At 32.4% G+C, this 26,487-nt stretch overlaps 5 protein-coding genes across 5 annotated transcripts; 2 read left to right on the forward strand and 3 right to left on the reverse strand.

The window, feature by feature from the left end:
- Window positions 1-12,622: 12,622 nt before the first annotated feature.
- Window positions 12,623-17,130, forward strand: BO70DRAFT_301712 (vacuolar protein sorting/targeting protein 10; the record flags this gene model as incomplete). The annotated part of the gene is made up of 2 exons (XM_025539720.1): window positions 12,623-16,431; window positions 16,500-17,130. 2 exons carry the CDS (start codon window positions 12,623-12,625, stop codon window positions 17,128-17,130), a joined length of 4,440 nt encoding a protein of 1,479 aa, XP_025394767.1.
- A 575-nt stretch (window positions 17,131-17,705) lies between these two features.
- BO70DRAFT_366551 (cytidine deaminase) lies at window positions 17,706-19,065 on the reverse strand. Its single transcript, XM_025544362.1, has 6 exons — window positions 18,869-19,065; window positions 18,659-18,792; window positions 18,456-18,541; window positions 18,248-18,329; window positions 18,092-18,192; window positions 17,706-18,015 (listed from the first exon to the last, which is right to left on the reverse strand). The coding sequence occupies exons 1-5, from the start codon at window positions 18,951-18,953 to the stop codon at window positions 18,151-18,153; spliced, it is 429 nt and encodes a 142-aa protein (XP_025394768.1). The 5' UTR covers window positions 18,954-19,065; the 3' UTR covers window positions 17,706-18,015; window positions 18,092-18,150.
- Window positions 19,066-19,480: 415 nt separating this feature from the next.
- amcA (putative mitochondrial ornithine carrier protein AmcA/Ort1) lies at window positions 19,481-20,955 on the reverse strand. The gene is made up of 2 exons (XM_025540612.1): window positions 20,514-20,955; window positions 19,481-20,459 (listed from the first exon to the last, which is right to left on the reverse strand). The coding sequence occupies exons 1-2, from the start codon at window positions 20,622-20,624 to the stop codon at window positions 19,581-19,583; spliced, it is 990 nt and encodes a 329-aa protein (XP_025394769.1). The 5' UTR covers window positions 20,625-20,955; the 3' UTR covers window positions 19,481-19,580.
- Window positions 20,956-21,087: 132 nt separating this feature from the next.
- BO70DRAFT_383139 (Cgr1-domain-containing protein) lies at window positions 21,088-23,734 on the forward strand (the record flags this gene model as incomplete). The annotated part of the gene is made up of 7 exons (XM_025545571.1): window positions 21,088-21,288; window positions 21,366-21,511; window positions 21,574-21,710; window positions 22,038-22,075; window positions 22,314-23,010; window positions 23,061-23,691; window positions 23,726-23,734. Exons 1-7 carry the CDS (start codon window positions 21,237-21,239, stop codon window positions 23,732-23,734), a joined length of 1,710 nt encoding a protein of 569 aa, XP_025394770.1. The 5' UTR covers window positions 21,088-21,236.
- Window positions 23,735-23,885: 151 nt separating this feature from the next.
- On the reverse strand, window positions 23,886-24,830 carry tma22 (putative RNA binding protein Tma22; the record flags this gene model as incomplete). Its single annotated transcript, XM_025547472.1, has 4 exons — window positions 23,886-24,372; window positions 24,411-24,533; window positions 24,636-24,655; window positions 24,767-24,830. The coding sequence occupies 4 exons, from the start codon at window positions 24,828-24,830 to the stop codon at window positions 23,956-23,958; spliced, it is 624 nt and encodes a 207-aa protein (XP_025394771.1). The 3' UTR covers window positions 23,886-23,955.
- Between the last annotated feature and the right edge of the window lie 1,657 nt (window positions 24,831-26,487).

Consider the following 26,487-nt stretch of genomic DNA (forward strand, 5'->3'; position numbering starts at 1 on the left):
TATAAAAAAATAATAATAAAAATTCTAAAGTTTTTTTTAATATTTTAAGAATTTTTAAGAAAATATATATTAAAAGCTATCTATAAAAAATTAATAGAAAACTTTTTTTTATAAAAAGCTTCTAAAAATCTTTTATTAGCTAGTTTATTATATTAATTCTTAATTATAAATTTAAAAAATTATATAATTTATAAATATAAGTTTTTAATATTATAAAAAGTTTTTATTTATTTAATAATTTAAATCTAGCTTAATTTATTATCTTCTTCTTAATTATAAAATCTGCTGGAACTTAATCTATCTTATAATTTATTAAATATTTAATCTCTATTAAGCAATCAAAAGTTTTATTTAATATTATAAATATAATAATATTAATTATCTTTATTCTATTATAATTAAATAAAAATAAATAAAAGATCTTTTTAAATTTTTATATTTCTTTTTTCTTTTTATTTTCTGTCTCTCTGAGAATAATAGATTTATTATTTATAAAATTTATAATATTTATAATAATCTTTTTAATTATCTGAATTACTTAATCAACAAACTAAAAAAAAATAGATATTCTAAAAAAGAAAATTTTTAAGAGCTTATATAATATATATTAAAAGCTCTAAGAATATTATTATTATATTTATTAAATAAAAGACTATATCTATATAATTATAACTATTCTAAATCTAATATTAAAGCTTAAGAAATTTAAAAAAAATATATAATTAAATAATAATATTAACTAATATTATAAATATTAAACTATTTTTAAAAAGATATTCTTTTTCTATTTTAGTTAAAATTTAATAATTAATATATTATTAATAATTTTTAAATTATTATTAGATTTAAATAAGATCTTTTATAATATTTCTAAATATTAAAGACTCTTATTCACAGTTAAGATATATAAAGAACTTAAGATATATCTAGATATTAAAAATATATAGCTTTTTAAAATATCTTTAATTAAATTAATATAATTTCAGATATTATAGAGTATACTGATATTTTTATTTATTAAAAGTCTTATTATAATTAGTTTTTAATTCTTTATTAAATAATTAAAGATTTTCTCTTAATTATAATTAATAATATTAGTATTAAATATTTTTTTAATAATTTTTAAAATATTTATTATTATTATTAAAGCTGTCTTAATTTTGATATAATTAAAGCAGTTATATTTTAAATATATATTAATTATTTTATTATAAATAAGAAGTATTAGAATATACTTAATAATCTTAATCTAGATTTAATTATTTTTATATTTAAAAAATAAAAAAAAAATAAGATAATTACTATTTTTTATATTAATAAGAATAAGAATATAGATAATCTTAAAAATAATTTAGAAAATAAATTATTATTAAAATTAAAAAAACTAGTTTTATCTGAGTCTTTGATTATTATATATATTTAGATAAAGATAGAGATCTAATCTTTATAATTTTTATATTATTATAATTATTATTTTAAATAATATAAAAAATAAATATTTTATATTTTTTTTTATTTCTTTTATATTAGATTCTATAAAAGTTTTTTTTAGAGTATAGTATATTTCTTAAGATAATTAATTAAGCAGATTAAATAGTAGACTATATTTAAAGAATATTATTATATTTATACTATAATTAAATATATATTATACTTTATATATTATCTATATAAGAAAAATATATATATTATAAATTAATCTATAATTATTAATTTATTTATTATATCTGATCTTTCTGATCAGCAGATATAAATAGTTATAATAATAATTATATCTTAAATTTAGAGTGGCTAACGGCCAGGTCAGGTCAGGTTAATTAGAATTTTTATATCTAACCACCAGATTATGATTAGATTAAGAAAATTTTTATATCTGATTATAATATAGCTAAAAATCAGATAATTAATTATTTTAATTATTCTTAATATTAAGATCTATTTACTATATTTTTTTAAGCTCTAGTATAGTTAAGATATACTTAAATTAAATAATTATTAATCTGACTATCTTTACTATTGTCTAAAAATATATAAAAAAAAGCTTTTTAGATTAAAAAAATATAATTAAAAAAAAAATTAATATCTTTTTTATTATTATTTATTAGAAATAATAAGAAAATTCTAGTTATATTAATAAAATTTAGCTTTTTATAAAATTATTATTCTTATAGTAAGAAATATATATAAAAATATATAATTATTACTCTATTTTAGTTATATATCTTAATTATATTATAAAATACTAGAAAAACTATATATTAATTATTAATTAAAATATTAAAAATAAATATATTATTTTTATTTTATTATTTCTTCTGAATTAGACTATTCTTAGATTTATAAATAAGATATAGCTCAAAAAACTACTAATAAAATCAGAAATAAATAGATAGTTAAGAAGATTATAAATAATTAGATTATTAAAATAAAATAGATTAAATAGATTAAACAGATTAAATAAATTAAATAGATTAAATAAATAAAATAAATAAATAAAATAGACAGAATATACTAGATCTATATTATAATATTATAGCTCTTATAAAAAATTTTATAAAAATTTTTTATAGATTTTTTTTATAAATATTTATTTTTTATTCTAGTTTATTATATTTTAAATAGCTTTATTTAAAAAAAGAGACTATTTTATAACTCTGGATTTTAAATATAAATTTTTGTTTATTAAATCTATTATTAGATTTATAATTAGAGATTAAATCCTGTTTTATTATTATATTAAGCTTTTATTTTAATCTAATATTTATTAAATAGAGTTTTTTATTTTTATTTTTTTATATTTATTATTTATAGAACAGTTTTAGAATTATAAATTAATTATAATTCTTTAATTTATTTTTAAAGAATATTATTAAATCTTCTTCTTTTATTTCTTAGATTTTTATAAATTATAATAATACTTAAACTAAAATAAGCTTTTTAAGTCAGATCTTTTCTTTTTTTCTAAATCTTAAGATTATATATATTATAAAGAATCAGAAGATTATTTTATATTCAGCTTTTTAAAAAAAGCTCTCTATTTTTTAGAATTAATAATAAAAAATAATCTTTTCTAAAGATTATATATAAGCTAAAAAATCACTATTTTATTTTAATCAGAAAAAATTATTAATAATATAAAATAATTTTTAGAAAAATATATTATTTTTTAATAAAATCTTTTATATTTATTATATTATATATCTTTATATCTTATAATATTTAAGAATTAAAAACTCAGAAACTAGTTCTATAAATTATTATTTTTATAAGAGTTATAAGAAGAAATTATTATTAGTTATATTTAAATAAATAATTAATTAAATACTAAGTAAAGAATTATTGCAGATATTTATTTATTTTTTTAAAATAAATCTTTTTTAATTATTATTTTTCTCTAAATCTTTATAATTTATAATAAATAGAATTTTTAGAATTAAATTTTATATTTTATAATTATCTATTGTCTACTATTCTAAATTATTAAATATATTTAATTTAAATAAATAATTAATCTTACTGCTTTATATTTCTATTAAAAACTAAGTTTTTCTAATTAAATATAGATTAAAGAATATTTTATAGAATTATTTAAAAAGATATATATATAATTATTATTAAAGTTTCTAAATATTAAATAAATATTAATTATAATAAACTACTGAATCAGCTTTAATTAAAAAATATTTTTTAATTTAATTAGATATTTTTTAATAAAAGATATAGATTATTATAAGATTTTACTAGATTTTTAATTAATATCTAGATCTTATATTAATAAAAATCTAGCTATAATTATTTTATTAGTTTTATATAAATATAATCTTACTTATTAGTTATTAGATATAATAACTAATAATACTAGTAATAATAATATAATATTTAATATAATCTCAGCTAAATTTTAAACTTAACTTAGTTAAAATACTTAGTTTTATAATATTTTAATTAACTCTGATTTTTTAAAAATTATTTAAAACTAGTATTATATTTTCTGTTTTATTTATATAATTTAATTTATAATTAATATTTTTCTATAGAAACTTTAGATTAAGATCTTAAATAATATTATTAATTATATATAAAAAATAATAATAAAAGTCTTAAAGTTTTTTTTAATATTTTAAGAATTTTTAAGAAAATATATTCTAAAAATTATTTATAAAAAGTTAATATAAAATCTTTTTTTATAAAAAATTTCTAAAAATTTTCTATTAATTAATTTATTATATTAATTCTTAATTATAAATTTAGAAAATTATATAATTTATAAATATAAGTTTTTAATATTATAAAAAGTTCTTATTTATTTAATAATTTAAATCTAGCTTAGTTTATTATTTTTTTCTTAACTATAAAATCTGCTGAAACTTAATCTATCTTATAATTTATTAAATATTTAATCTTTATTAAATAATTAAAAGTTTTATTCAGTATTATAAATATAATAATATTAATTATTTTTATTTTATTATAATTAAATAAAAATAAATAGAATATTTTCTTAAGTTTTTATATTTTTTTTTTTTATTTTCTATCTCTCTGAGAATAGTAGATCTATTATTTATAAGATTTATAATATTTATAATAATCTCTTTAATTATCTAGATTACTTAATTAACAGACTAAAAAAAAAACAGATATTCTAAAAAAAAAGATTTTTAAGAATTTATATAATATATATTAAAAATTTTAAAAATATTATTATTATATCTATTAGACAGAAGACTATATTTATATAATTATAATTATTTTAAATCTGATATTAAAGCTTAAAAAGTTTAAGAAAGATATATAACTAAATAATAATATTAATTAATATTATAAATATTAAATTATTTTTAAAAAGATATTCTCTTTCTATTCTAATTAAAATTTAATAATTAATATATTATTAATAATCTCTGGATTACTATTAGATCTGAATAAGATTTTTTATAATATCTTTAAATATTAGAGACTCTTATCTATAATTAAGATATATAAAGAACTTAAAATATATCTAAATATTAAAAATATATAGCTTTTTAAAATATCTTTAATTAAACTAATATAATTTCAGATATTATAAAATATATTAATATTTTTATTTATTAAAAATTCTGTTATAATCAGTTTTCTATTTTTTATTAAATAATTAAAGATTTTCTCTTAATTATAATTAATAATATTAGTATTAAATATTTTTTTAATAATTCTTAAGATATCTGCTATTATTATTAGAGCTATCTTAATCTTAATATAATTAAAGCAGTTATATTTTAAATATAAATTAATTATTTTATTATAAATAAAAAATATTAGAATATATTTAATAATCTTAATCCAGATTTAATTATCTTTATATCTAAAAAATAAAAAAAAATAAGATAATTACTATCTTCTATATTAATAAAAATAAGAATATAAATAATCTTAAAAATAATTCAGAGAATAGATTATTATTAAAATTAAAAAAAACTAGTCTTATCTAAGTCTTTAATTATTATATATATTTAAATAAAAATAAAAACCCGGTCTTTATAATTTTTATACTATTATAATTACTATTCTGAATAGTATAAAAAATAAATATTTTATATTTTTTTTATTTTTTTTATACTAGATTTTATAAAAGTCTTTTCTAAAATATAATATATTTTTTAAGATAATTAATTAAGCAGATTAAGTAGTAGACTATATTTAAAGAATATTATTATATTTATACTATAATTAAATATATATTATACTTTGTATATTATTTATATAAAAAGAATATATATATTATAAATTAATTTATAATTATTAATTTATCTGCTATATCTGATTTTTCTAATTAATAGATATAAATAATTATAATAATAATTATATCTTAATCTAATCTTAATTATATAGTTAAAAATTTTTTATATCTTAATCTAATCATTAGATTATAGCCAGATTAAGGTTAAGATATAACAGTCAGGTTAAGCCACTCTAATCTTAATCTAATCTTAATTATATAGTTAAAAATGTTTTATATCTTAATCTAACTGCCAGGTTATGGCCAGGTTAAGGTTAAGGTATAACAGTCAGGTTAAGCCACTCTAATTTATAATCAGCCGCGAAGATATATAAATAGAATTAGAATAAATTAGAATAATTTATAAGTAATTAAAGTTATAAAATATAAAAAATATATTATAATTTATAAGATTTATAAATTAATACTAATAATTTATTTAAAAATATTTATAAATAATAATTTTATTTATAAATTTTATTAAAAAATCTTGCAAGAAAAAGAAAAAAAAATCTAATATAGAATTTCTTATAGCTAATATTTATAAAAATTTTAAATAATTAAAAATAATATTTACACAGAATATTATAATTATTTATTTTTCGAAAAAAAATAAGTATATATTAAAATAAATATATCTAATTTTATAATTAATAATATATTATTATAAAAGAATATAGATAATTAGTAAATTCTAATTATATTTTATTTATAAAATATAATTATAGCAGAAAGAAATTATAAAATTTATAATTAAAAATTATTTATAATAATAAAATTATTCAGAGAATAATATTATTAATTAAAAAAAATAGATCTTATAATAAAAATATTTATTAATTATAAAAATTTTAAATATTTTATAATAAGTCCAGAGCTATTATAAAAATAGATATAATAAATATAATAATTTATAATATTTTAATTTTATTTTATTTATTACCCGGGCGCGCAGAATTTTATAAATATATTTTTATAATATTTAGATTATAAAAAAAATAATAATTAAGAATTATAAAAATTAGATAAACTAGTTCTATAATAATTATCTAATTTACTTAAATTATAAAAATCAGAAAATATAAAAACAGAAGCTTTATTTATAAATATTAAATAAATTTTTATTTATAAATATATTTTAAATATATAAAAGATTATAAAAAAAAGATAATAAATAATATTATTATTATAAAAAAATTATATTATAAAAATTCTTCTACAGAGTTACTAGCCACAGTATTTATAATATTAATAAAAAATTAATAGATATAAAGAATCTATAAAAAATTAAGAGATTCTAAAAATATTAAACTATAAAAAAAAAGAAAATTAATAAGATTTTATAATAAAAAAATTATAAAAATCTCTTATAAAAAGCAGAATAATTATATATTTTAAATAAATATATTCTTAAGCTTTAGATACTTATAAAGCTATATAATAATTTTATTATAAATTATTTTATAAATAAGAAAATATTAATATTAATATTATAATAATTCTAATAATTAAGAATAAATAATTTTATAAATAAATATTATCAGGCCTGCGGAGTATATTAAAATAATAAAATAATTTATAAAAAATAATAAAAATTATTAGAATTTTATCTATATTTATTAAATTTTAAAAAATAATAATAATAAATTTTATTATTAATCTATCTATAAATACTAGTATTATTAAAAATTTATAAAATATTTTTAATAGTATTCTAATAATAATAGATTAATATAATAAAATAACTTATTTTATCTTTTTATAAAAGAGTTTTAATAGAAAGAATCTTATAAGAATCTGCATTAAAAAGATTTTTTATTTATATAATATATCTATAAAGATTATTATAAATTATAATAATATTTTTATAAAAAATTTTTAATCTAATTTTATTTATATATTTATAATAAAAAAAGAGTTAAGCATAGCTTATTATTTATAAATTAATAATTAAACCAAAAAATTAAATAATATTTTTAAATAATATTTATAAAATTATATTAATTTTAAATAAAATAATTAAATAGATTTATTATCTATTACAGAGTTTATATATAATAATATCTTATAAATCTTTATAAAGAAATTATTTTTTTATATTATTATTATAAAATACTTATAAATTATTAAGATAGATTTTTATAAAAAAAGAAAAGCAGAGATTAAAGTCTCTGAATAAATTAAATATATTTAAAAAATTTATATTAAAATAAAAAAAAATCTAACTTCTACTTATAAAAAATAGAAATAATTTTATAATTATAAAAAATAAATAAAAAGTTTTATATTAAAAAAAATAATTTAATTATTTATAAAATATCTTCTGTAAAGATAGACTAATAAAAAACTAAATTTATAAAATAAAAAATTCTATTATATTATTAAATAAATAAACTTATAAGTCTATAGACTAAAGTTATTTATAAAATTATAAATATATAATATATTTTATATATTATTATTTTATAAATATTATAAAATAGATAAGATAAATTTATAAAAATATTTTTTTATAAAGAAAAATAATTATAAATATTATTTAAAGATTTTATTAGTCTTATAAAGTTAAAATAAATTCTTAAAAATCTTAATTAAATAAAAGAATTATTTTAATAAAAATAATATTTAAAAACCGGCCGCGAATCTATATTATTTATAATTTTATAAGAAATTTATTCGCGAGTATAGTCTTTATTTAAAAAATAAAAAAAAAGATAAAATAATAAAATAATAAAAAAAATTATTTATAAAAATTTTTATTTAATAGCAGTTTCAAATATAAGAGATAATAAATATTTATAAAAATAAAGATAAATAAATTAATTATTTAATTTATAAAAAATAGATTTTATATCTAGTCTAAATATAATTATTATATTTTTATTTATAATTATTATTAATATATATTATAAATATTCTTAAGTCTAAGAGATTATAATATATATTATATATTTAATTAAGAAAAAAAGCTAGTCAGCTCTAATTATAAAAAAAATCTTATAAAGCTAAATCTATATCTTTAATTAATAATAGCTTTTAAATTTAATAAAAAAAATAGATTATATTATTAGTTATATAATTTAATATTCTTTTTAATTAAATAAAAATTATAATTTTATTTAAAAAAAAGTTTAATAAAATTATTAATATATTTACAGAGATATTAATAAATTAGTTTATTATAAATAGATTTATAAACTAAGCTTTGTTTAATATTTTATAAAATAGATTAATCTTAAACAGATCTAAATATATTTTTTTAAAAAAAAATAATTAATTTATTTATTATTTACAGATTATAGAAATAATAAGAATATTATTTAAAATAATATCTTTATTATAATAATAAATTATAAGAAAGATATAAAAAAATAATATTATAAAGAATTAGATTATTTTAAGAATTTTAGCTAATAAAATAATAAATTATATATAAATTAACTTTTTATACTCTATAAAAAAATAAATATTTATTATAAAAAAAAATAAAAAAGCCGCAGCAGAAGCAGTAGTAATATTAATAATAATAATAATAATAATAAAAATAAAGACAGCAGCAGTAATAGTAATAATAATAATAATAATAATAATAATAATAATAATTATAGAAATAGACTGCTTTAATTTTATATTAATTATAAGATATAAAGTAAATCTCTCTAAGAAATTATTTATCACAGATACCTATAAAAAGAAAAAAATTAAAAAAATTAAAAAAATTAAAATCTAATAATAAAAATAATAATTTTTTATAAAAAAGAGAGCTAGTAGATATATAATATAAAAAAAAGATATTAAGATAATTAGTTATAATTTTTGAATTAGATTATATATACTCTAGACTTACAAAGTAATAAATATTTATAAATTAATAAAAATTATAAAATATTATATTTTATAATTTAATATAGATATTTTAGAGCTATAAGAGTATAAAATAATTATAAAAATATAAATAAGTTATAAAAATAAAAATAGTTATAAAAATATAAAGTAAGTTATAAAAATATAAAACAGCTATAAAATATAAAATAGCTATAAAAATATAAAATAAATTATAAAAATATAAAATAGTTAATAGTTATAAAGATATAAAATAAGCTATAAAAAATATAAAATAATTATAAAAATATAAAACAGCTATAAGAATATAAATAATTATAAGAATTTTTTAAATAAATATTTATTTATAATAATAATAATAATTAGAAGAGAGAGACCGCAGAGATTAAGAAAAAAATTAAAAAATAAAGAAAATTAAGAAAAAAAAAATTTAAAAAAAATATTTTTTCTTAGAATTCTGAGTTCTGAGTCTTAAGCTTTAATTTATATCTAAATTAAAAATATTATATTATATTTATTATTTAATTATAATTACAGAAATATTTATAATATTTATTATCCAATTATAATTATAGAAATCTAAAATATAATAAATAATAATATAATTATAGCTATATAGAATAGCTGCGGTAAATTTATATAAAATAAATATTATAAAAAAAAATTATCTTTTTTTTAATTAATTTTTTTATAAAGAAGATTTTATAGCAGAAATTTTAAAAATATTTAATTTTTTATAAATAATAATCTTAAGAATTAAGATTCTAAGAAGAGAGATAATTATAAGAATAATAATTCTTATAATTCTTATAATATATTATATTATAAAAAATATTTATACTATAAAGACAGTTTCTTATAAAGTAATTATATTAATATAATATATAATTTATAGAATTTTTATAAATATATTTATCTGTGAAAGAAGCTAGATAAAAGACTAATAATAATATTTTAAGTAATATAGATATTATCTTGACTTTGTGATAGATATACTTTCTTTATACTACCTTAACACACACTCTTATAATCTGACAGTTAACTGTTTTAAGCAAAAGAGTTAAAAAATATAGATATAAATATAAAGATAAAATATTATATAAATTTTTATATAATTTTATATATTATAATTTATATTATTAAATATGAAATCTATATTATATATATATTTGTATTATCTAATATACTATTAATATATTATATTATTTAATAGTTAAAAATTAATTAATTAAAATATTCTAAAACTAATTAATTATATATTAAATATAATTTTATTATACTAGACTATATTTAAAATATAAAATATAAATCTAAATAAGACTTAAGTTTAATTATATTTTAAAAATATTAATATATAGTAAAATATTTATTTAAATACAGATTTCAAAAGCTTGGTTTTTAACCTGTTCTTCAACCAAAATCCACTCTATTTATTTATTTATAAAAAATATAATAGTAGATAGATTAATTAAAATAATTATATAAATTAATTAAATATATTTTCTTTAAAATTTAAAATTTATTTAAATAAATAAAAAAATTAGTTATAATATATTAATATATTTAATTTTTTTTTAAATATTTAATACAGCTCTAATTTATACTTATTTTGATTACTTTAATTTAAAAAATTAATTATATTTTAAATAAAGAGAAGTAATATAATATAATTAAATTTATAAATAAAAAAATATTCTATTTTTAATTTATTAAAAATAAAATATAATTATTTTATCTTTAGTTAAGTAAATATATATTCTAATAAATTTTTTAAATAAATTTATTAATAATTATCAGATAGAAATTATTAAATACTTAAAATATTAATATTATAATTCTAAGAAATACTTCTTCTATTTTTTATTAATAATCTATATCTGCGCCTTAGACTATATATAAGTAAAGCATCTGAAAGCCCCTACACCCCTGAGAATCCACTTCACTATTACTCTACTCTGTACTTGCTACTACTTTACTTGCTATTACTCTACCTATTCTATGTAACCTCGTTAACTGGCACAAAAATATTTATACTTATGTCTGTATGGTTGCATGGGGCGCGCGAGCGACCCCCCTCCCCCCCCCAAGGTCTTGTAGCAAATCATGCGAGGATCAACAAGCTTGTATTTTTGCTATAAGGACGCGTGGGTGCGAGGCAGTAAGGTCACGTGGTTCCTTCCGTCACAGGTACTACGGTAGTTGGTACAAATAGTCTGACATAGCTGGTATATAGTTAGGTGGTAGGCGCAGGTAGTCAAGGTTGACTGTAGCCTGGAATGAATGGCATGTCAGTTCTGTGTCGGCAGTGAGCAATGTAAGTTGGTTGCGATCAAGTTTGTACCTAACTACCCATGTCAGGTGCTGGAAGTCATTGACCATATTTAACGTAAGGTTGGTCTAAAATGATGGACCGACGTTTCTTAGAGTGGTGAGCCCCAGTCATCTGGTAAGGTAAAATACTACTATAGCTAAAACCCTCGTGTAGCCTGGTGTAGTAATTCACGAGGTGTTGGGTGAGCAGAGGGGGCCATCACCTGATCATCAGCCTATAGATAGCTACTCCATTCTGTACTGAGCACTCGGCAGAGATGCTTGCTAAGAGCAAGTATGGGTATGGTCTGGAAACAAAATGGGTTTTCGGTTCATTACTTATCGTGTACGGACTTTCACGGGCTATCAGTTAGATAGTACATCTCGACCGAGGACAGAAGCTCCACTCTGGCATGTCGCATGTCTGGATTCCTAGGCCCGATAAGCAATGTGTGACACGTGACTATGGAGCTTCCCGGCCACGCTGCTAGTCTACAGTGATCGTCGAGACAACATTCTTGCCTGTAGACCACAACCATACTTCCCTTCACTTCCAACTTGTGTTGCGTGGAAAACTGCCCTGACTCTTCGACATTTATCAGTTATTCATTGCCCAGTGTCTCTCATATCAGAACATCACCCCGGCGACAGCTTTTGCTGAATCATAGGTCTCGTTCCCTTCCAGTCTCAAATGTTGCATAATCCTCGGTCATGACCTTTCGATGGCTCCTGCTAGTGAGTTGCCTGTTATTGGCACTCACTTTGCAGCCCGGTTTTGCGAAGTTAGATCGACCAAGAATCACCGAAACCAAGTTTGAGCATGAACCAGTCGCACTATTTTATTTTGAGGACACAGAAACTGTTGTCATGAGCTTGAAGAATGGTGATCTCTTACAATCCTTCGATGGGGGCGAGGGATGGCAAATGGTTGAGTCCGATGATGGCAGTCTAAAGCATCAAATCTTGTTTATTCGACAGCACCCGTTTGACAATACCAAGGCCTACGCCATCGGCAACAATGGACACCACTTGGTCACTACTGATCAAGCCAAGACGTGGAGAACGTTTGATATTGGTGACTTCCCGGCAATTCAGCACCCTCCTCTCGTTTTTCATGGCTGGGATTCGAGCAAAGTCATCTTACAAAGCGAAGAATGCGCCGGACTTTTTTGCATTGTGAGGTCATACTATACAACGGATGATTTCAAAACTATTAAATTACTGCGAGAGAGTGCTGCGGGGTGCTCATGGGCAGTAGGGCATCCCCAGTTCGCCGAGGACATGGATATCTCCGAGGAGCTTAACGACAGATCACTTTGTGTTGTCCCGGGATTGAAGGTACCATTTGGGCATGCAAACCGACTGGTATACTCGGACGACTACTTCAGCAGCAACATTGAGGGCACGGAGGTAAAGTTGCAAGAAGGCCGACCGGTTTCTGGTGTCATAAGCACAGCCGCTGTCAAGAAATTCATCGTGGCCGCTGTCAAATCTAAGGGGACAGAGGAACTTGCTTTGTTTGTGACGACTGACACAGATACCTGGAGTCGAGCTGAATTTGATGGTCACCGAGTGGAGCAGGATGCCTACACGATGCTTGAGAGCACTAACTACAGCTTACAGGTAGACGTTCTGACCAGTCCATCCAGCAGTATGGGCGTGCTTTTCACGTCTAACTCGAACGGTACCTTCTTTAGCCGTAATATCGAACACACCAACCGCGACATGGAAGGTACAGTTGATTTCGAAAAGATTGCCGGGATACAGGGGATAGTAATGGTCAACACCGTGAAAAATCCAAAGGAAGTCGAGTCAGGGTCTGAGAAGAAGGTCATCAGCAAGATTAGCTTCGACGATGGAAGAAGTTTCCAGGCGCTAAAAGTCAATGACGAAAACCTACATCTACATTCAGTAACTGCGTTCGCAAATATTGGCCGAGTGTTTTCAAGCCCAGCACCGGGGCTAGTAATGGGTGTCGGCAATACGGGTGACCACCTCAAAAAGTACGCTGATGGCGATCTATATATTTCGGATGATGCAGGCGTGAGTTGGCGTCACGCTCTTGACGGGCCGCATAAATATGAGTTTGGCGACCAAGGAGCTGTTGTCATGGCGGTTAGCGATGATGGGACAGCTAGTAAGGTTAGATTTTCCCTTGATCATGGCAAAGAATGGGAATCTGTGGAGCTCGAACACAAGATATACCCGACAATGGTCACGACCACCCCTGACTCGACCAGCCTGAAATTTGTCCTGGTTGGAAAGCATAACAAGGACGGGGGGCATGTTGTCTATTCCATCGATTTCAGTGGCCTGCACGAGCGACAATGTGAAGAAAATGACTTCGAAATGTGGCCGGCCAGATTAGACAAGAATGGCGAGCCCGACTGCTTGATGGGCCACACGCAGCTATTTCGCCGTAGAAAGGCGAATGCGGATTGTTTTGTGGACAAAGAGTTCAAGGATCCACAGGCGATATTGAAGCCATGCAGTTGTACGGCAGAAGATTTTGAGTGCCAATACAAGCGCAGTGAGGACGGAAAGAACTGCATCCTGGCTGCTGTGCCATCTCCACCCGAAGGAAAATGTCAACAACCTACTGATACATTTATGGGCCCATCAGGCTGGCGACTAATACCCGGCGACACCTGTATCCGTGAGGGTGGCCAGGACTTGGACAATGATATTGAGTGGCCATGCAAGGATGCAGGTAGTACACCTGCAGATGGCAAATTAAGCGTGGTGAAAAGGTTCTTTGACGGAAAACAGTTCAGCGCGTACTATTATCTGGAACGTCAATCAAGCAGTTCTGGAGATGATGAGACTATTATAATGCTTACTAGTGAACATGTGTTTTATGTCTCACATGACCACGGCAAAACATGGCAGGAGCTTTTGAAGGGAGAAAAAATAAACAAAATTGTGCCCCACCCATACAACAGTGATGGCGCCTTTCTCTTGACTGATGGTGCTAAAGGCTTTTGGACTGTCGATCGAGCTCAAACATTCAAACCTTTTGAAGCCCCAGCGCCCCCGACCAAGGAACGTCTCTCAACTCTCTCATTTCATCCCCAGTACAAAGACTGGCTGATATGGACTGGAGCCGTGGACTGTGGGTCTAATGACTGCCACTCTAACGCCTACATCAGCAAAAATCGTGGCGAGAACTGGGAACTTCTGCGCCGTTATGTCCAAAAGTGTGAATTTGAAAGCAGGGAAAGCCGACCAGAAAGCACAAATCTTATCTTCTGTGAGCAATATGAGAATGAGAACAGGAACAATCATCTGCAGCTAATGTCTAGCGACAATTGGTTTTCTGATTGGCATGTCCATTTCGAAGATGTGATCAGCTATGCTACGATGTCTGAGTTTATTATCGTGGCCTCGCGAGATCCAGTAAGGTCCGACTCGTTAGTGGCCAGTAGCAGTGTTGATGGTCGGACATTCGCAGGGGCACAATTTCCTCCTAATGTCGACGTTCCTGTTCAGACAGCCTATACTGTACTTGAGAGTTCTACGCATGCTGTTTTCTTGCACGTTACCGTGAACAATATGGAGGGGGCTGAGTATGGTTCAATCATCAAAAGCAACAGTAACGGCACTTTTTATGTTCTCAGTCTCGGTGCGGTGAATCGAAATCACCGCGGCTATGTTGATTTTGAGAAGATGCAGGGCATGGAGGGCGTGGCAATTGCAAACGTTGTCAGCAACATGGATAAGTTGTCAGACGGTGAATCAAAAAAATTAAGGACTATGATCACCCACAATGATGGAGGGCGATGGTCATTACTTTCTTCCCCAACCAAAGATGCAGATGGCAAGGACTTCAGTTGTTCCGCTGAAGAAGGGAAAGGTATCCCTGGCTGTTCGCTTCACCTTCACGGCTATACCGAACGCAGAGATGAGCGGGATACGTTCTCGTCCGGCTCGGCCATCGGTCTGATGATGGGTGTAGGAAATGTTGGCGATCATCTTGGTCCGGAAGATGAGGTAGATACATTTATCACTCAGGATGCAGGCTTCACCTGGAAGTCTGTGAAGAAGGGCAGGTACATGTGGGAGTTTGGTGATGCTGGGTCTGTCATTGTGATCGTACCCGAGTCTAAACCAACCAAAGTCCTTTACTACAGCCTAGACGAGGGAAACACCTGGGAAGAGTTCTCTTTCTCGGACGTGGAAATGCAGATTGATGATATTTCAACTGTGCCGTCTGACACTTCTAAGAGCTTCCTCCTTTGGGGTAAGGAATTGGAATCCGACCATCGAAACAAGCTTGCCACCGTGAGCATCGACTTCAGTGGACTCCGCTCCACTTCGTGCAAGTTGGATGAGAGTAAAGAGAGTCACGATTATTATATCTGGGAACCGAAACATCCATTTGAGAGCAATAACTGCTTGTTCGGTCATGTTGAGCAATACCATCGCAAGAAGCCGTCGGCTCAATGTTGGAATAACTGGCGTGAGCCTCATGTTCACAGCATTGGAAAGAATTGCAGCTGCACATACACTGATTATGAGTGGTAAGCATCCCCAATAGCTGCCTCACCGCATTTCTGGCAGTACTGAATTCAGTGACTAATTCGAGTAGCGACTATAACTATGAACCCTTGAAAGATGGCAGCTGTGGCCTCGTTTCTGGGCTTGCTCCGCCGGATGCGATTGCTATATGTAAGGAGGATCCTGATAGGATTGAATATTGGGAACTCACAGGGTATCGGCGCCTTCCCCAGACAACATGTGAGGGTGGGCTGAACCTGGATCATGTCGTTTCGAAACCTTGCCCCAACAAAGAGGAAGAGTACAACAAAAGGCATAGTATCAGCGGTGTTGGCTTATTTTTTGCAATTGTGACTCCGGTCGCTGTGGCAGGTGCCGTCGGTTATTATGCCTATAGTAGATGGGATGGCAAATTCGGCCAAATTCGTCTTGGGGAGAATGTTGGCGGCTCTCGGGGCCTGCTATCACGAGACTCTTTGCTCATCACTCTGCCAGTTGCAATAATTGCGGGTGCGGTGGCTATTACAAAGGCACTTCCTCTTTTGGCTGCTAGTCTCTGGCGAAGCACTGGAGGCTACGTGCGCAACCGGGGCTACTCAAGACCATATGCTTCCCGAGGATCCTTTGCCGCTCGACGAAGCGACTATACCGGCGTTGTCGACGATGAGGACGAGCTTCTTGGCGTTGAAGATCCCGAGGCCGACATGGAAGACGAGCTCTAATGGCATAGCGTACATTATTGCGGTCACCATGATGTCTTGCCTATGAGGTTATGTTGTATCTCAAGTTGATCAAGTGTTGGAAACATGCTTTATGTATGTTACTCGCATCTCAAGCTTACTGCTATAGTTGAGTGGTGACCTAGGGTACTTACTCAATGAATCCCAGCGTTCTGACAAAAATATTCATTCTAAGTGCTGTATGTAGTCCGTGGGACATCTAGCGAAAGCTTGGTAAATATATGGGCCAGCTGGCATGCTTGTAACAGGTCTCTATGTAGGGAGGCCTATTGAGGGTTGTTCTAAGTAGCTTGCCCTGTTCATCGCCGTTTCACTGGAGACAATCGAGCAATCAAATCACTGATTGCTGGGTGTGGTTCATCCAAACAGGTAAGATTACCTCACAGGCCAAACGCCTATCATGAGCGGGTCGAAAGTATCACGCGATGACTCTGTTATTGAAAAAAAAAGATAAACAGGTGGAAACTAACTCTCCATTGACCGGCGGCCTGGTAGGCATCACCTGTGTTCATTTGTATTTAGTTCAGTGGAAGATATTAATGTGAACACTCTGTGTACTTGCTTTGTATATACATATATGCTGGGCCATTAATGAATGATCTGGAAAGAGCACAAGCAAGAGGCCCAACTCAGAGATAATGCAATTACGACCACTGATACTCTGTACTACAGCATTCTCTCCACGTGTAAACCTGCCCCAATGCCCACTAGAAGCCTGGTACATTTTCAGGTCATAGCACCAGCTATAGAAAACCGGTCAGCCACTGTCCACACAACCTTGTACCTACATGCCCCCGGTTTACGGTAAGGTGAGCTACACTAGGCCTTCTGCGCTGTGTACAAGCGGTTAAGAAATTATTTCTAGTGCTATCCGTCGGTCAGCCCGGAAGAAATAATCTATACAAAGCACCTGCTGCGCATAACCTCCGTAAAAAAAGATTACCTTGGAAACAGAGAAGACCAGACGAAAGTTGATCGACTGTCTAAGGGGACTTTTCGCTCTCAGTGGGAGAAATCTCCCGGCCCGAATGAATGAGGAAGAAGCTATCGAATAGAAGTTAACTGGGGCAAATAAACCGGGGAAAGGGGCAGGTGGTACCTCGCCCATTGTTGTGAGAGTGTAGTTGCCTTCCGCATCATACATATAAATAGGAAATGATGGGCCGGCGAATTCGCTCATGCTGGAACAAGCGGTCAGCCAACAGGGAGCTATTTTTGAAGGGAACTAGTACACCCCCCTCCAATTTCCCCCAAAGATTCAGAAGGGGGTGAAGGGGGGAGAGAACACAAGCAAGCCCTGAACGTACAACTGTCTGCACATGCCACATGGCGATGCCGCTGGTTTGATATCCGTGGCAACAGCAATGGCTTTGAAGTCCCGGTGCCCAGCCACCTGCACAGCTGTCTAATAAGTGAGTGATTTCTTAAATGTTGGGCGGCGAATGCAAAAGAGAGAGAGAGAGAGGATGGAAGAAACAGAGGAGGGGAGAGAAGGATGTCTACGACTTACGACTGCATTTCCAAATGCGACTCTTTCGGCGCATGTCCCAACCGGATAAGAGGCGTTCTCGACATTTGCGCCGAGGAAGTACTCTCCTGACCGGGTCAGAATGCATGCACCGACGCGGAACTTCGAATAAGGACCTGTGTCACGTTTAGGAACCCCGGGTTCATTCTCCAAGCATCCGGGCGAGTGTCTTAAATGTGTTGGCAGACTTACAGTATGCGGTGGCCTTGGCAGCAATGGCCTTGGTGGAAAGGGTCTCGAGCTCTTGGGCAGATAAATGATCGGCGGAAGATGCCATGGCTCTACTTCACGATTTATAGCAGGGTATGAATGTGATTGGGAAGGAAGAGATAGCACAGTATGGAGGCCGTGGATGAATGGGGAAGCTCTGGTTGATGCGGTCCCCGCTCCTAACTACTTTGTACACAACAGTACGGAGGGCGTCGTACGTGCTTGGTACTAGTACGGGCCTACCCCTCTCAAGGCCCACACCCACGCAACGGCGAGAACACGAGCAAAAGTATACTCCCTTTTCTATCTATCTATATGCTTACTACCCGAGACTCACTCTGCGCGTCTCATCTGCAGTCCTCATACATAGTGAGCCCCCCCGCCCCAAAGGTTAATCAGCATGTCATCTTGAAGATTGCCTCGATCCGAGCACATAAAACATTCATTCTATAGACAAGAAGGGAAAGGATCATTTTTCTTCCCCATCGATGTAATCAAAGAAAGACAGAACATTGAAATCTAACTCTAAACATGGCTGTAGGTATCATTCGAAAGCGCCCCAAATGGAACATCAAATCCAGCGTAAAAAAAGTTGGGGGGGGGGGGGGGGGGAAGCGGGAGAAAACAGCTGAAGAGTCAAGAAAAAAAGAACCGAAGGATAGAAGCGGTGCAGTAATGTTGGGCCATACAAGGTCTAGGCAAAATGAGTGCGTAGACCTTCATACACAGTGAAGATAAAGGCTGAGCTGGGGGCCGACCGGGCAACTGTTATACCGCAACCTCGATATAAGGCCCTTAGCCCTTGCTGTCGCCACAGAGCTTTGGCAACCCCCCAGAATGTCTGTCGTTCGCCATGGTGTGCCACATGGGTGATATCCTCAGTCTGCATGCGTGATTTGATTGTATCGGCAGGATAGAACAGGAAGTTATAACTGACACCGGCCGCTGCACCTGCGATCATTTGCTGACAAAGTGGAAGCTTATCGGCATCCGTTTTGCTTTGACCGACCTCAGCAGATGGGACACGAGTGGCGCGAAACAGTGCCGAGACCCCTTCGTAGCCTCCGAACCAGGCAGCACCCCCACCTGTCTCGCGGATCAGCGTTCCCAGCTGACCGCGCCAGAAACCAAGAATACCGTCTTGGCGAAAGACGGACGCAACAAGAGCCAAAGGTCCCGGCGCCGTTGCGTTGGTACCCGCGAGAGGAACTTGCATTTTGCACTTAATGAGCTCAATGGGAGTAAGTGCAAGCGAGGTGATGGACCCAGATGCAGCGCCGCACAGAACTAGGGCGGGAAAAGGCAGCACGTCGGTCGAGGTGTAGAAGGTGGCCCTCAATATATCCTGGATAATACGGTAGCTGAAAAACAGGCAGCTGTTCTCCACGGCAGCCCCTGCCAAGGGTGCGCTGATGCCACGGTAAAGCCCGCGTAGACCATCCGCCTGGAATGATTGGCGGAAACAATCCAAAGGCCCTTGGTATCTCAGAGGAAGGTGATCCGGCTGCGATTGAAGTCGTACTTTGACGGTGTCGAAGGGGAACTCGATCACTTTGCCCGCCATCCCCGCAGCCTGGCGATTTCCAACATTAGTCACATATAGTACCGACGAGACGGCATGGCTTACAGATCCGAAAACTATATCTTTGAAGGCTTCGAGGCCTTGATTGGGCGGAAGTGTGGGGAGCTCCATCGCCGTTTCATTGTCGATTGCTATCGTGTGTTCAGCGGCCGCCATAAGGGAAGGGGGACCGAGCGGTTCAGATCTCGAAGCGCAATATATCGGAATATACAAAGAGGAAGGGGGGGCAGGGTAGGAGAGGAGTTCTATCGGATGAACATTGTAGAGTGCCGCAAGCTGTTCAGGAAAGAGGGTCGAGAGTATTTAAGGCCGACAGAATCTCGGAGGGGCGGTGTGTCGACGAGGGGTTTTCCTTGGTGTGCCCAAACCACGCGCGATAAAATCAGCGATGAGGGAGCATCGCTTGCAGGGGCAAGCAAGAAAACGAGCCCAAAAGGCCAAGAGGGCAGGGGAGCGGAAGGTGGACGATAGTGGGGGTGAACATTCGCGGCGGTTGGTTGCGACGAGTCCAGCTAGCCAAGGTGATCCGTAGAATTTCGCCGGACAAATCCCTCACGCACGCCAGATGGGGCCACGGGATGCCACTTCTGCCGAGATCCGGTTATCTGATCGGTCTAAGATAACTTTTTCCTCAAAACTCGAAGGCCCCCAAAAAAGGCAGCGGAGGGCTAAGAGGAATCCATATATCATCCGCTGCTATCGCTTCTCTTTCTCCCCTTCCCTCTTACCATCTGGCCAGCCTCCCTTCCTAACCGACCCTGCCCGACCATGTCATCCGCGTCTCCAGTCTCAGCACCTCCGACGGGCATGCGGAAAAATGGTAAATCTGGCCCCCACTTTTTCTTCCTCGTCTTGGAAAATAACGGTTGCTAATGTTTTCCCCCTTCGGACCCGCAGGGAAAAACTGGCATGATACCAAAAAGCCGTTCCGGCCTACTGCGGGCATGACCTCCTACGCTAAGCGGCTGGAAGCACGCAAGCACCAGGAAGCCGTGAAGGAACACGAGAGAGAGTTGAAGGAAGAAAAGGAGGCCGAACGCAAGGTGAGATTGGCTTGTGCATGGTGTCAGGAAAAGGCCGATGGGTTGGACTGACAATCAAACAGGCGCATATCCAAAGAATCAAGGATCGTCGAGCCGCCAAGGAGGAAAAAGAACGCTATGAGAAGATGGCAGAGAAAATGCACCGCAAGCGAGTCGAGCGCCTGAAGCGCCGGGAAAAGCGCAACAAGTTGCTCAACTCGTAATTGCAGCAATGATCTATGAAAGCCGTTGACATATATTGTTTTACTTCCCTTGCACCTCGGCACTTCCCCCCCAAACACTCTTTTTGTTCATACCTGTTCTACTTCACTTGCGTGATGGATACCGTAGCTCTTTCTTCATTTCTTTCTTGTATTCTTGCGTTCCTTTACGGATTTGTTTTGAAGGATGTTTTTCTCCTGCGCTTGGACATTATGGCCGATTTCAGGATTTGATTTCTTCATGGATGGACGGACGGAGGAGTTCACCGGCGACTGTGGAGTTGGGAATTGACTTTCCAGGACTGTACCGGTTTACATTGTCTTAGAAATGCTTCGGATCAAACAATCCCTGCAAGTAGAGCAGGTATGTAATCCGTACATGGGATGAACATTGCCTTCTCATGTTGTCAGGTAAATCGCTTATATACGGAGTAGATACTATGTAGGGGTGCCGACCGAAGGCGGCGCTGGCAGACGCAGGGATCACCGCTTGGCGTTATGGCCGTCAACCATGTCCACGTTACTCTCGCTTCAGCTGTGCGAGCCAAACAGACGATGCAAATTGATCTGAACATCTGCCAGTCCTAGACTGACAGGCACAGAAACAGGAGCCATTAGCAGGGGCATCCAAGGAATCGTTGGGGTTCTCCTAGTGATGCTCCCCTATCCGTCCAAGCAGCTGTCTGCCTGCCCGCCACCGGCCCATGGCTCTGGAGCTACGAAAGTTCCCAGTTCCCAGCCACCCGGCGACAGCAACCCGGTTGCGAGAGAGGCCCAGGTTGGCAGCATCCAACCCCATTATGGCCGCAATTATGACAAAGTGTCCCAACTGTCCGATCCGCACACACTTGATGTTATTGGAGAGCAACCTCAAAATCATCTTTATCTGGCCTTCGATGTTCCCCGCTTAGATCGTGTGAAGTCCTCCAATTCACGTCCGAAGCACAAACACAAACACAGTAAATCCAGCGACAGCCGTCTTCCGCGGAGGATGAACAATATAACCTCGTCAGCCGGGGCCAGGGGTCTCCTACCAACATGGACCGGCAGTAAAGAAAAGAACCACGATGCAGATGTTAGAGACAAAGGAGATGGTGGGCTGTATAGACCAATGATGCAGGAAGCAAGCTTGTCCCGCTGGGGTTCAGAGTCGACCGCGGCTTTGGACACAGGAAGAAGAATGGGCGGTTTGCTCGAAGGAGCAGATCCGAACAACAATGTTGGACCGATCCGGCGTCATGAGATTCGCTCGATGAAAACGTTGGAACAGGTGAGGAGCAGGCGGAAACGAGGAGAAGAGTAAGTTCTCGACGGCCCCCCTCACAGAAGGACTGATATTGATGGATTAGATATCTACGGTCTGCTTTGTCACGGGTCGGATCTCTCGCAACGGACATTACTCGTAGACTGGATTATACGTACTATAATCTCCTCGAGAAGATTGCCGCGCTGAATTCGACCATATCTTCTTTCCAAGAGCTTTCCAGCTCCACAGCTGCCTTGTTTGATGACTTTCAACGGGAGACATCGGGCCTAGACCAGGAGATTCGAAAGCAAATTGGAGAATTGAAAGAGTTTCATTCCCAACTGGAAAGGATCAAGGCTTTGGAGGAACGTATGAAAACAGGAAAAATCAGGGCTGATGCACTTGGAAAGAGACTGGAAGCAATGCGTCATGAAATCGACCGATGGGATAAAAAGGAAATGGAATGGCAGTCATGGGTTAAGCGGCGCCTTCGAATCTTCTGGACCGTGGTTATATGTGGCCTCCTTACAGCCTTGCTTGCCGTCACTATTCGGAACTGGCCCACTGTGGTGACACCAAACCATCCCGAAACATTTTCGCAATCACTAATTCTGGCCAACTCATCACACACATTACCCCCAAGCCTGATCGCGAACAAGTTCCAGGCAGCCAGAGGGACAAGAGGACGCGATACTCGCTTAACTATTCTCATTGTCATAGCAATGGCCATCCTGGTGAGTCCTCGGCCGTTGCAGCTACGTCTACTAGGGCGGATGATGGCACAAGGACCGGTGATGAGGACCCCTTACGGATGTTCGATGAATTATGATGGCGTCGAATTCTTCGAGGCTCTCGACAAGTTTCAAGGCCAGCCTCGATTCTCTGGAATCATATCCTGTCGACATTACCTGTATAATATATAGAGACAAAGTACTTAGGTTCCCCCCATCCTCAACATAGAAATTGTAGAGTATGCTATGCGTATGGTCCATCGTTGATCAGGTGCTGCTGCTGCTCTTTTTCTTTTTATCCTCGATAAGCTCAATGTTGGCTTCAGGGATCTCCTTGCCATACACCTCCAATAGCCACTCCTTAACATCCTCGCTCACATCGCCCTGTACCGTAATCTCCTCGGTCCCAGCAGCGGACCGAGTCATAGAAGAGCCAGTTGCAAACTTCTTGCCGAGATCCTTTGCCAACTTTTTGTTCTCTAGCCCGTAGACATCAAGACCCGTAATGACCGTGACATGTTTACGTTTGTTGCGCTCCACACGTTTGATCTGTACTTTGGAAGCAGCCTTCCGCTCGGCGTCGCGTGCCTCCGCAGCAGCAGCTTTTGCCTCTTTCTTCGCCGCATCCTTCGCCGCCCGTTCGCGAGCCGATACCGAGAGGGAGGATAGATTAGAACTCAGGGCCTCTAGAAAAATATCAATCAATCCCAGTAAGCTGACACATCACCAGCGGCGACGGGTAAGCAAGGCCGCAAACCTTCGGAATATAGCGCTTGGTATGCATCCGGATGATGATCTTTCAACCACTCTTCGCATTTTTTCGCCGTACCACCGAACTCACAGTACTGGATTTTCAGATGTTAATCATTTTAATTATGTCGACTCAACATGAACACGGAGCAAAATATAGGGCCGGTCTGAATCCGTCACACAAGGAGATTCCATACCTCTGGAGGAAGTGTACAGACTGTTCGGAGCAGTAGAGGTTAGCCATGAGCGCGCTGAGATTGAGGAGGTGAGGGGGCGGGGGATCAATTCTCATTGCGTCACAAGCATTCAAGTCGAAGGGCTCACTCACCCCCACAGTACAGGATGTGTTTTGCCTGCGATTCAACAGGAGCAGCCGGTGCCACTTCCGCCATTCTCAATGACCGTTCTGTTTATGCACTGTGATTGCTTCGGAAAGGAGTAATGGCCTGGGAAAGCATATATCTGCGGGCAAAATCTCGTCTCGCTGTCCCGCACTGTTGACATGCGCGGGGTCGGACTTGCTGTAATGCCGGGCGGGCTCGGGTGAACCAGTCTAACTGTCTTGAGCAAGCAGCTTGGACTCTCTCCCCCCCCCCCTTTTCACTCCACTCTTCCCCAAAGGGCCGTGTGACTTGTCTGAATGGTGTTAACTACAGGTGGTGGTATTAGACTGGGATAATGGAAGCAAAACGCACAAGTACAGCTGGGGGAGAACGCCGTGTTCTTCATTACTCAGGCTCGGAAGTGTCAATTGGTCCGGATTGATGATGTTGTGGGTACGCGCTGGGGAAAGACCAAGAATATAAGATACAACCCCTGGCCCGACTTCCCGCACTTTGTCTCTCATGGGCACTGGCAAAGAGGGACTCATAGAACATAGATAGAAGCCTGGTGGCATAGGAACAATGGGAGCTGAAATCGCATAAGGTGTCGTCAGCGAAATTCTAAAACTAGCACTGCTAACCACGCCAGATTCAAGACTTGTTGTATATCTATCTACTAAGCAAGGCATCGGAGGCGTCGTGGCAATTCAGCCATGTCATGCGAACAGGCTTCATTGTAATCAGCTCAATACTACAGAAGTACGAAGAAAGTAGGTAGCTACTAGGTACTGCGCCTACTATAGTAGGTCACCGGTACATAATGAAAACTATTTCTAGATAGCATGTATGCTCTAGATCCCCCAGATAACGAATATCACGAGAAGATAGGACTCCTGCAAAGGGCACTCACTGTTGGAATATGGCTTCGGCTGTTCAGCTACAAGATGGCTGGCAGAAGTATAGATATGGGCTCTACATTATGTGGATGATCATTCCAATTATTTGTGAGATCAATGCGCCCGTTTGACATAACCTGACCTACCTGTTTCTCTCACAGTGATTAAGATCTAGGGTGACAAGTGGCGGCGTCTGCCGCAATTCATGGACCTACTCTTGTAAGGCTACCTGCCGGTGGACCAGCCAGGGGGAACAGATACTTCTCTCCCGCGGCAAGCCGTGTTAATCAGGCAGACGTAAAGCTATAGCCATATCATACCTCACGTCGCCAGTAGCAAGCACCAATGGGAGCAAAGGAGAAGAATAGGAAAGGAACACAGCAGGGAATAAACAGGGCGAGTAATGCACGATCCATACCACACCCGGTCAAACAAAGAAAGGCGTGAAAATAAGACAAGCTGTGTCGATGTGGAATTCCACGCCAAATTTGAAGTCTGTTAAATAGATCATGGGGAGGAAATTTCAGGGACCGGGCTGTCATACATTTTCCCCGAGTAGAGTGGTTAACAGTTAAAATACAGGTTAAAAATTAATCTCTTAAAAAGTATAATTAGATCTAAATAAATTATAAGATATAAGTTCTAAAATTAAATTTAAAAAAAGATTTAATATTTATTTATAAATTATATTTTAATTAGAGTGGCTAACAGTTAAAATACAGGTTAAAAACCAATCTTTTAAAAAGTATATTTAGATCTAAATAAATTATAAAATATAGATTTTAAAATTAAATTTAAAAGAATATCTAATATTTATTTATAAATTATAT

This window comes from Aspergillus heteromorphus (assembly GCF_003184545.1).
Source record: "Aspergillus heteromorphus CBS 117.55 chromosome Unknown BO70scaffold_46, whole genome shotgun sequence".
NCBI lineage: Eukaryota > Fungi > Ascomycota > Eurotiomycetes > Eurotiales > Aspergillaceae > Aspergillus > Aspergillus heteromorphus.